Here is an 11,658-nt window from a genome sequence, read left to right on the forward strand (position 1 = left end):
CAGGGCTCCATCCCAGGTCATGACCTGAGCTGGAGGCAGATGCTTAACCAACTAAGCCAGCCAGGTGCTCTTGGCCTCCAAAATTTCTTTTTTTTTATATATATTTTTTAAAGATTTTATTTATTTATTTGACAGAGATAGAGACAGCTAGCGAGAGAGGGAACACAAGCAGGGGGAGTGGGAGAGGAAGAAGCAGGCTCATAGCAGAGGAGCCTGATGTGGGGCTCGAACCCATAACGCCGGGATCACACCCTGAGCCGAAGGCAGATGCTTAACCGCTGTGCCACCCAGGCGCCCCTCCAAAATTTCTGACGAGAAATTGACTGTTATTTTTATTAAGGATCTCTTACTCATGATGAGTCACTTCTTTCTCACTGCTTTCAAGATACTCTGTCTAAGGCTTTCAATGATTTGACTATAATGTGTGGATCTCTGGGTTTATCCTGCTCAGAGTTCACTGAGTTTTAGTAAATTATAAATTCATGTCATTCATCAAATTTGGGGATTTTTAGCAAATGTTTCTTCAAATATCCCTTCTCCCCCTTTTCCTCTTCCCTGTTACTCTTGGACTCCCATTATGCATATATTTGTATTTGTGATTATGTCCCTCAGATCTATTAGGTCTGTTCGCTTTACTTCATTCTTTTGTCTTTCTGCTCCTCAGCCTGAATAATCTCAATTGGCCTATTTTCAAGTTCACGGATTCTTTCCTCTGCCAGTTCAAATCTATTGATGAACACCTCTAATTAATTTTTCATCCAGTTATTATACTTTTCATCTCCAGAATATCTACTTGGTTCTTTTTTATAATTTCTATTTCTTTATTGATAATATTAATTTCTTGAGACATTAATCTCCTAGTTTTAACTGTTTGTCCATGGTTTCCTTTATCTCTTTGAGAATATTTAAGATAGCTGATTTAGTTATTGTCCAATAAGCCCAACATTTAAGGTTTCTCAGGGCCATTTTTAAAAAATTTCTTTTTCTTCTCTCCCCCTTGTTAGTGAGACAAACTTTCTTTCTTTTTTTTTTGCCTGCTTCATAATTTTTATAGAAAACTGGACATTTTAAATAGTTTAATGTGAAATGGAAATAAGAGTACCTTCCCTCTGTTGGATTTGTTGTTGTTGCCTGTTGTGGGTTATTCTTTCTTTGTTTAGCAGTTCTTCTAAACACATTTGGTAATGTCTGTATTCTTTGTCATGTGTGGCCACTGAACTAAGTGTTTCATTAGCTTACAGTACACTTATGTTTTCTCCAAGTTATCTTAAATACCTAGAGTCAAAAGAAAAAAAGAAAGCGGGGGGGGCGCCTGGGTGGCACAGTGGTTAAGCGCCTGCCTTCGGCTCAGGGCGTGACCCCGGCATTCTGGAATCGAGCCCCACATCAGGCTCCTCCGCTGGGAGCCTGCTTCTTCCTCTCCCACTCCCCCTGTTTGTGTTCCCTCTCTCACTGGCTGTCTCTATCTCTGTCAAATAAATAAATAAAATCTTTAAAAAAAAAAGAAACGGAAGGAAAAGAAGGGAAAGGAAAAAGAAGGAAATGAAAGACAAGGGAAAAGAACAAGGAAAAGGAAAAAAAAAAAAAACAACCACTCTTCCAGTCTTAGCAGATTGGCTCTCTGTTGAAGTATTCCTTCAATGCTTACCCAGGCCGTTTACAACTCTGCTTCTACTTTTAATTGCTGCCTGCACAGATCCCAAAGGTCAGCCAGAGATAAAAGATCAGGGTCTCCTTAGGTTTTCCCTGAGCACGTGCCTAGCTCTGGTCATATGCGTGCTCTTCTTGATTCTTCAGTATATATAACAGCTTTGAAAAACCCTATTTCCCCTACGTATGTCTTCTTTCCCAGGCATTTTGGTCTGTCTAATGTTTGTCCCGACTGTTATTCACAGCTTCAGACAGTGGTGGCAAGAATATGCCTTTAAATGCTTTCAGTAAACAGTGACTGTAAGTGGTTCCAGCTGAGTGATTGCTCCAAGTCAGGCAAAACAAAGACAAGCCTTTGTGCTGGTTCTTCAAAAAGTCCTCAAACAGGTCAAAACACTGAAACACAATTCTTTGAGAATAAGGTCCATATTGTTTTCTCTGGCACTAGCAATCTGCACCACAAGTACAGGCTTCTCTCTTCACGGCCACTACTGATTTGGGGGCTAGAGGATGGCAAGTTGGCAATTTATAGTGCCACAGTGCTCTCAATGCAATAAGACAGACTCTATTAACTTTTCCCCTAGTTGTTGTTTTTTACTAAATTCAGATTTCTACAAAAGTTGATTCTGACAATTTTTTGCCAACATTTTTTTGTGGTGGGACACAGCCCCAGAGATTTCTATTCTGCCATTTTCAGGGATATCCTAACTCTTACATTTTTTAAAAAATGCATTTTAATAACAAATATGAAAATTCTGCTTTTAATTTCCTATTTCTTTTAAATAAAACTCATCTACAGCACCTTACTCATTAAAATTTGAAAATAAAAACAATTTAAAAAGAATGAAAGGTGCTTACCATTCCTCAAGAGAAGTTTCAAACTGTCAAAATAAAAGATCTCAATAAAAATCAAATTTTAAATATCTCAAAAATAATAGCAGACTTAGCTTATATTTGAACTCACTGATAAAACTATAAGTACTCCACTTCACAGACCCCATAATATTTTTGTCAAACTATATTCTGTTATTTCTAAAACAGGTACATACTTCTACTCCCTAGTCCTTTCATTATTCCCACCTAATTGTTCTTAACTTTCATCTGTGTTTCTAAAACTTAATCCTTCATCAAGGGCCTGCTCAATGCCACTTACTCCCAAAAGACTCTCCATATAATCAAAAATGCATTATATCCATTAACTTTTAATATATAACCAAGGAGTGAAAAAGACTCTGGTAAATTCACAAATTCTTAGTTTTCCATAGTGTCTCTCTTCTAGACTATAAACTCCACAGTAGGATTCATGTTCTACAGAATATTCTAAGAGTATCCTGGGCTATAAGAGACACAAATCACCAAAAACACAAGGGATACATAGTCATAATTTTATTGGTTTCATAGATAATCTCTAATTCCAGATGTTAGTTGGGCATACATGATTACTTCTCTTCAATTCCCATCTCATCCAATATTTCTGGAGAAAGATATATATGTATGTCAATAAAGTCACTGTAACATATATTTTAAAATAATTCCCAGATACAGAAAGAAAACAGATGAGACTGTCAGTGAGAATAGAGCAAAGAAAAATATAACTCAGAAGAAAAAATGAAGACCATTTCAGGTGAGGTAAAAGGCTTCTCTCTGGAGCTCATGAAAAATGCCCAGGATGTGAGAATCAGTAGGAGACAATCAAAGTAAAAAAACTGATGGTCTACCTATCGTGAAGTAGACTAGTCTTACTGCTTTCCACTCTCAGATTCTAGAATACATGGCTGAGAAGATGCCTTCTTGTCACTGCCATGAGAAGAACTCTCTAGCCACACTGGAGATCTAAGATGGAGAGGCTAAGAATGGAAGTTGTGGTTCTAGAGAGAAACAAAACAGAGCCTACATAACGAGCAGAATCTCACACAGAAATAAACAAATGGGTAAGGAAAAACAAAGGCCGATTCATCAATGCATGAAAGTACTTCAAGGTGCTACAACAAACTCAAACGTATGCTTATTTAAGTGAAAAGACAGTCCCTTATATGATACCAGAGCTCGCTTTCTGACCATGTGGGCACAGAAGAAAGGCCATGTGAGAACACAGTGAGGAGGTCGTTTACAAGCCAGGAAGAGAATCCAAAGTAGAAACCAACTGTGACAACACCTTGATTTTGAACTTCTAGCCTCCAGAACTGTGAGAAAATAACCTTCCATTAAGTCTCCCAGTCTGTCATATATATTTTTTTTATGGCAGCTTCAACAAATTAATACAGGAAAAAGTTTGGGATAGCTACTCAGGTCTATTTCTTATGGAAATCTAAGTACCTCTCAGAACCAAGAGCTCAGAGAGTAAAGCAGAGATGAGAAGAACCACATATTAGGAAACTATTCCCAGGAAGCAGAACTGAGTCCTAAGCCAGAAACATTTCTTAGACTCACATGTGGTAGATCTAACACCATGTGCCCTCATAATTTTCAGAATTTTAGGCATTAGTGAAAGATGTATCTTTCATTTCTTGCCTTTTTGAATAACAGTATTTATTGTGATAATTTTGTCCCTGCTCCACCATTGCTTGCTAAGTATACAGGAGCAGTACTTAACACCATTTTAATTCACAGGCCACCAGGTCAAAAGAAGCTGAAACCAGAGAACTTCATCTGCATCAGATCTGCTGCAGAACAAATAATCACGGACCTCTGCATGATTCCATAATAGAATAAAACTTTTGGGGAGTTGGTGATTATAGTCCGCAATTGGATGGGTTGTTAATCATGTTGCCAACGGACTAACTGATAGATTAATTACTACACAAATTGTTCCCAAAGAATCACATCTCCTGCCATCCCCATCTTGTCTAATACTCTACCACACTAAAAGAGGGATTGATTATGTACTTTGCTTTGGCCAGTAGGACTTGAGCAAACATAAAACAAGCAAAATTTTAAGCTCTTGCCCATTGAGATTTGTCCTGCTATAACACTGTCCCAGACATGGGTGTGAGGCCATCTTAATCACCATTTCCAGTTAAGTTAGCAGATGTGTACATCCATATGATTGGCCCCAGGCAAGAACTAACAAAATTGCCCATGTGAGCTCAGAACAAATTGCTCAATGGTAACCAAATAAATGCTTGTTCTAGCCACAAAGTTTTAAAGAGCGACAGACACAGAGAGAAAGAGTATCTGTATGTATGCCTATACCAACAGATAGAAAAAATAATGCTTTATTTTCCTGAAGATATTTTCATTAGAGTAACAGGGACCAAATCCAGATTGTAATGAATAAATGAGCAATTGGGAGGTGAGGAAACAAACACTAAACTTAGGTAATCCTTTCCAGAAGTTAAGTAAAACAGAAGAAAGAGAAAAAGGGATAAAGGTATGTGTGGGATTAAAAAAAAAATTCTTGAAAACAAGAGAAACATCAATACTTTAAATGCTGATAGAAGTGAGTTAAGAAAAAAAAAAAAAGGAAATCTGGAAGACAGATACGAACACCTGATGGAACAAGATCCTTAAAAAGCTGAAGATGGAATGCAGGTAAGGGGCGTAGCCACTGATGGGGAAAGGAAATTTTCCACGGAAAGACAAAAGGAATAATATTTATGGAAGTCAAGGATGTTCATAAGTGGGATAACAAGAGTTTGAAGTATTTCTGTTATCATACCTCCTATTTTCTTTGGGAAGTAAGAGATGAATGAGTAGTAAGGTAGAGGATTTGGAGACTTGAACAAAAGAGAGGACTGGAGTAGCCACCAGAGAATACTAGAGAAAGTTCTGGTTGACAAGGAATAATTGCGGAGCACTATTAAAGGATGCACTGAGTTTGGAAATAATGAATGTATAACATCTCAAATTGGGATTATTGTGTAATGTTCTCTGGCACTATTCAGCAGCCTGGGGTGTAGGAGTGGAGATGGCAGACCATCAGAGAGATCTCAGCAGGGCTGGCATTTTGAGAGACTAGAAGGATGGTAGGATAAAAAAGTAAAGAACCAGATATATCAATTAGTGAGTGTTTTAAGAGATAAATTCATTAGTCAAGGAAGTAAAGGAAAATGGGGATGATAGAATGGGAAATAATGGATATTCCAGGATTTGAAGTGTCCTTAAGTTTCAAATGAAATATAATAGAATTAACAGATTTAGAGAACTAAAAGTATCAGAGATTTGGTCAGTAGGGTCAGAGGATTAAATATTACTTTTCAGAATTGAAAACATATATGAAATGGTGAAAGCACAGCAAAATTTTATAACTGGAATTATAAGCATTTTAACAGCCATATTTCTTTGGTCCTCATAGGTGAAATACTTTCGGGAATAGATGACACAGCATGGTGGAGAACAGGATGTTCTGAGATCTCAGACACACCTGTCTGGATGCTAGCTCTGCCACTGACTATGTGATCTTGAGGGAATTCAACCTCTGGAATCAGTTTCCTCATCTGTAATCAGGGATAATGGCAGTTTCTAACTCACAAGGTTTCTGTAAGGTTTCAATGAAATCATACATATTAAGTGTTTAATATAGCCTATGATATATAGTAGGTACCTAATCAGTATTAGTTTTATCACTTATGAAAATAACACTATTATTTTTGTATAATAGATTCTTTATATCTTAAAGAATGATTTCTAAATACTTTCTGTCTATGCCATCCTTCCAAATCATAGTAACATTTTAATTATCTGTATTGATTAAATGAAAAAATTTTCAATTCAGTAGAGATCACTCCAAATTAAATAAAGTCATCTCTAGGCAGTCTAGAAAAATAGGTGGAAGAAAAATAAAACAAAACCTTTTACTGTATGGGAAGATATCCAGGTAATTATTTCCATCATATTGCCATGTTTTCTCATTCCTTGTAAAAACAGAGAGAACATGTTCATAGTAACTCTACTTTAAAGAATATTCTTTTCAAAATTCAAAATTGCAATTAAACTGCTATGAATGCATGGACAAGTTTATGGCAGATTCGTCTCTGCTAATCACAGGCTTGACAGTACTCATTCTGACTATAATGGAAACCACTGTGATTTAATGGGCAAAAAAACTATAATGGTTGATCCAAAAAAGACTGATCTTTCACTCATTTAATGTAGTCTATACCCAAAGGAGATGACAGCTTTACAATTACTTATAGAGCCTTATCTAATAAAAGATTAAGATGATCCTGATTAAAACAAACAAGCATCCTCCCCAAAAGAAGCCCCACAACCATCAATAGTAGCCCCCAGCCCTAGGAAACTAATCTGCTGTCCTTACAGCCTGACCTATATAGGACATTTCACATTAATGGGATCATACAATGGTGGTCTTTTGTGATTATGGCAATGATTACACAACTCTGTAAATACACTAAAAATCAATGAATTATACACTTTAAATGATAAACTTCACAGTATATAAATTAACTCAATAAAGCTGTTTTAAAAATTCAAGCAGTTTATAGAAAAACACAATTGACAATTTAGACAAAAGTGAAAAATCTTCAATTAAAAGAAGAAAAACTGCAGACCTAGAAAGGGCATCACTTTCTTTGTCTTTGACTCTACCCCAATTCCACCATAAATGTACCCCTTCCAGTACCCAAGAAAAACCCAACAGGTAAAGACAGTGCCTGGGACTACAGATAATGAATGAATAAAATTAAAAAATGTTAAACTCCTGCCAAAGGTACAATCAGCTGATAACCTTTATTAGATAAAATGCTTTTAAGCGGCAAAAATGTTCTGCAATTACCAAAATGCACTCAGACACACTTTTACAACAATTTGTTATTTTCTCAAGAATAATTGTATACTTTAAATATTTCTGACACAAGTAACCTACTCTATTTGAAGCTAGATTTTATGCTTAGATTTAACTAACTCTGAATGATGATCTACAGGAAAATATAATACATAATCTTTTCACAAAAACCCACATTTGTTTACCTTTTTAGAAGTAACAGATCCTGGTAGCTTTTGTTTATCAAAAAGTCACAAGCTATATTTTTTAAATTTCCTTCAAGTCCTATTTCTTAATTTTCTTCACATTTTTCAGTAAAGACTATGAATGTAAAATTGTCTAACCACTACCACCAAAAGTTCATTTTTCTAAGTAATATTGGGAAGTTCATTTTTGTAGTTTAGTCAGAAAGAAAAAAAAATTCGTCTTTTTAAATAAGATAGGTGGCTACCATTTCATTCCCAAAATATTAATTCAAATATAACTAAATATCTAATCCATAGTTGTGGTGACCTAAACAAAAAATATAACATAAGAAACATAAATAAATATACTCTATAAATACACTCTCTTATCAGTTCAACACTAGCAAATCTAACTACCAAATACGTAGTCAAAATAAAATAAAATGACATTTTATTAAATTGAGGAAACAGAAAAAGCCTAAAATAAGTCCTGATTCTTTTAAAAAAGGTTATGAGCATTAATTTCACAATTAATCTTTCAAATAAAGTTTATGTGTATATTTACTTGTTAACACATTATCATTATTACAGTTTTTGTCTAGAAGTGTATTTATCTGACATTGTTATTTGTGTATTTCATGTTGTCAAAATACCAACTAACATTCTATGTCAATGAGAATTAAGGCCTTCTTTTGCCCTTAAGGATTATAAAACAGAAACTGAAAGGGGCTTTGGAGTCAGAAGGAACTTGATTCAAATTACCAATTCTAAAGCTTACTACCTGTATGATGATGTATAAATTACTTGACTTTTCTAAGTATAAAATTTTCACCAATAAAGTAGGATTTCTGTGAAGTACAAATACAGAAATATATATTTGGTAAGTGACTAGAAAATAGCAGATGTTTTTTGTTTCCTTCTTTTCTTTCTTCTCTAAAAAAACCTTAATATTTTTTATTTGAGAGGGAGAGAGAGAAATTGCACACACAGCAGGTAGGGGCAGAGGCAGAGGGAGAGAGAATCTCAAGCAGACACTGCACTGAGCACAGAGCCCAACATGGGGCTAGATCTCAGAACCCTGAGATCAGGACCTGAGCTGACACCAATCAAATGCTTAACCAACTAAGCCACCCAGACGCCCCTAGAAAGCAGCAGATGTTTGGTAAATGGTAGCTCTTACTGTACTGGGTGGACATTTATTGAGCACCTACTCTATGTATCAGGCTCTAAGCTAAGCACCAGAAGACAGCACTAAGCAAGTCACTCTGATGCTGGTCTTTATAAGGCTTTTTTATTTATTCAGCTTGCTCATTTTCATAACATATTTACACAAGAAAGGCTCTTTTTTTCAGTTTTCCCAAAGATAAGCTATAAAATATCTTAGTTTACTTTGTGAATTATTTTATTTAAGGTAATCTTTCAGCTGGCCTATTATCCATAGTGTTTAACAGTCTATCAACTGCTCAGAATCCCAAGTGGGATTAGGTAAAAAATGGCTTTTGATAACAGACAGTGGGTGCAAATCCCAATTCTATCTTGTGATCTTGAACAAGTTTCTCAACCATTTAAATTGTTATTTCCCCATCTATCAATTAGATAAAAGAATAACCATTTAAGGGGCACCTAGGTGGCTCAATTGGTTAAGCGTCTGCTTTGGGATTGATCCCCACACATCAGGCTCCCTGCTCAGCGGGCAGCCTGCTTCTCCCTCTCCTGCTCCCTCTGTTTGTGCTCTCTCTCTCTCTCTCTGTGAAATAAATAAATAAAATCTTAAAAAAAAAAAAAAGAATAACCATTTAAAAATAGTTTTGAGCTATTATAATTGTTAATACAGCTACTATAGTAGAGCTATTGGAATTATTAAAACACCGAAAAATCTATTTTCATTACGTAAAAAACACGCCTAATCATTAATTTAAAAACATGTGAAATATACAACATATCATATCAACAAAGATTAATTCTCTTCTATCTACTTAAAAATATTTCTCAAGGCCAGGAGACCATCAGACCTATGACCCACAAAGCATATTCTGAAAAGGTATGCTGATTTAGAGAAACAAAGAAGAGACAAAGATAAATATAATAAATATAAATAACTATAATACTAATATAAAATTACATAGATAATAGTATAGAAATAACAATAGCTAATATATACTGAGTACATATCACATGCTGGCATTTTGCCCAACACAATGTCATTATCTCCATTTTCATCTAAGGTCACAGAACATGTGGCTCTAAAGTCTGCAATTTTAAGGACTGCACTCTTAAAGCAGACATCGCCCTACATCATGACTGCCCCGTCATAACTTTCTCAGAGCCAGATCTAATAATGGTGGTGAGGGAAGAGAAATAGGACAGACAAACTTATCCTCCTTCTTGGGCAATCTAACTGTGTACTAATTGTTCAGAATAATCTGAATAAAAGGTATGAGAAGGTACTTATCATTCCTAAATCTGAAGATAACCGAAAGTTACAGTCATGTCAAGATTGAACTCCCTTAAGAATAATAAAGGCAAATAAGTTAAAAAGACAGAAAATCATTACATTCTCTTTCAACAGATCTATTAAGTATTTCTTTAGAATAAAATAACTCATTAAAAAGGGCACGCTGTCCTTTTATACACCAATTTACGCATCTAATCATCTAATCAGTTTGGTGTCCCTAAAAACGATGTAAATGCTAGTCATTAATTTACTAGTCAAGTTGGCTTATGGAAATTACTACTTAGCATGATTGCCTCCAGATAAGGAACAAACAGGTAGGGAAAAAATCTATTTAGTAAAGTCATTTCACCTTTATGAAGTAAGACTATCAAAAACACGTCTAGATTAGTAAATTACACAACTGAGCAAAGATTCTATAAAATATTCCAATTATCATTAAAAAAATAACTCCCTGGGTTCTTTAAATAACAGCCCTTTATAGGCTCTACAGAGCTTACAAAAATGTTAGCATTTTAAATCTTACCTGTTTCAAATGCGCTTGCATTTTAGATTCCAGATCTTCAATGTGCGAAATCATTTTGTTGACACATGGTGCTGGGATGTTTACTAAAGCACAGCTTTGACGTCGACATGGATAGCTAAAGTAAATGCCTTTATTCACCCCTTAAAAATAAAGCAGACAGGAATTAGTTAATAGTTACATACAAAATAGTAAACTGTGACATTCAGAATATGCAAAAAATATTCTGCTCTATTAATACTACTACTTTTAAAATTTCTTTAAACAAATTGATAAATATTTCAGAAAATATGATAATTATGATATTAAAATTATATAATTATATAAAAGTATTCCATAACATCATGAACTAAACATTGAAAAAAAAATTAAGAAAGAAGGCCAAAAACCAGTTAATGCAATTGTTTCTAAATATTTCCTGAATCACTTAAAAAATGACTTTGAGATATATTTTAAATTCTCCCTTCAAAGAGAGCCCATATCTTCCAGTGTAAATAATATCCAACCACTCATGCATTGAAGAAGTTCTTCTTTAAATCCAGCATGAGTTTCTCTTGCTGAGAAAAAAAAAAAAAAAGCCAGTCCCCTTCATCCTTATAATAACCTAATTTTCTACCTTCCATTTCTGAAAATTGGACTCTCATGCAAAGAGTGATTGATGTTCCCACTACAGCTTTCAAGTTGTACTCATCATAAAATCCACTCAGTCCGATGTGCCTCAGTGATTCTAATCCTGGCATGTCCCGAATCAACTGAAGGTTGCAGAAGCACAGCAAAGTTGTCCATGAAACTCCACCAAAGTGCTTACTTGCAGTCCTTTTGCCTCTAAGGACTCTATTGGGCTGGATTATAGCTGCAATCACTGATCTTAAATGCAACACACAATATAGCCTTGGTGTCTCAGTGAGAACAGTGTGATGTCCTCATTTCAGTTGACCTTGAAGAACACAGAAGTTATGTTGTTGCCTCCAGACCATGCTTTTTTATTTCAACCCAGAGAGAGCAAATACTTTCATTTAAACTGCCATCTTTTAAATAGCTTTTAAATAAAGTCTCATAATACCCCTTCTCCAAAAACAAAATCTCTGTGAAAATAGCATATCTCTTTCACTTATAAACAAAAGTG

The 11,658-nt window shown here is 35.0% G+C and overlaps 1 protein-coding gene across 1 annotated transcript in view; it reads right to left on the reverse strand.

Moving 5' to 3' along the window:
• Positions 1–11,272, reverse strand: part of CCDC178 (coiled-coil domain containing 178) — a 343,537-nt gene extending 332,265 nt beyond the window's left edge. The window contains 3 exon segments of the mRNA XM_034642198.1: positions 2,509–2,531; positions 10,536–10,675; positions 11,149–11,272. Coding sequence (XP_034498089.1) covers positions 2,509–2,531; positions 10,536–10,675; positions 11,149–11,272 — 287 coding nt within the window.
• Between the last annotated feature and the right edge of the window lie 386 nt (positions 11,273–11,658).

This window comes from Ailuropoda melanoleuca, chromosome 14, assembly GCF_002007445.2.
Source record: "Ailuropoda melanoleuca isolate Jingjing chromosome 14, ASM200744v2, whole genome shotgun sequence".
NCBI classification, from domain to species: Eukaryota; Metazoa; Chordata; class Mammalia; order Carnivora; family Ursidae; genus Ailuropoda; species Ailuropoda melanoleuca.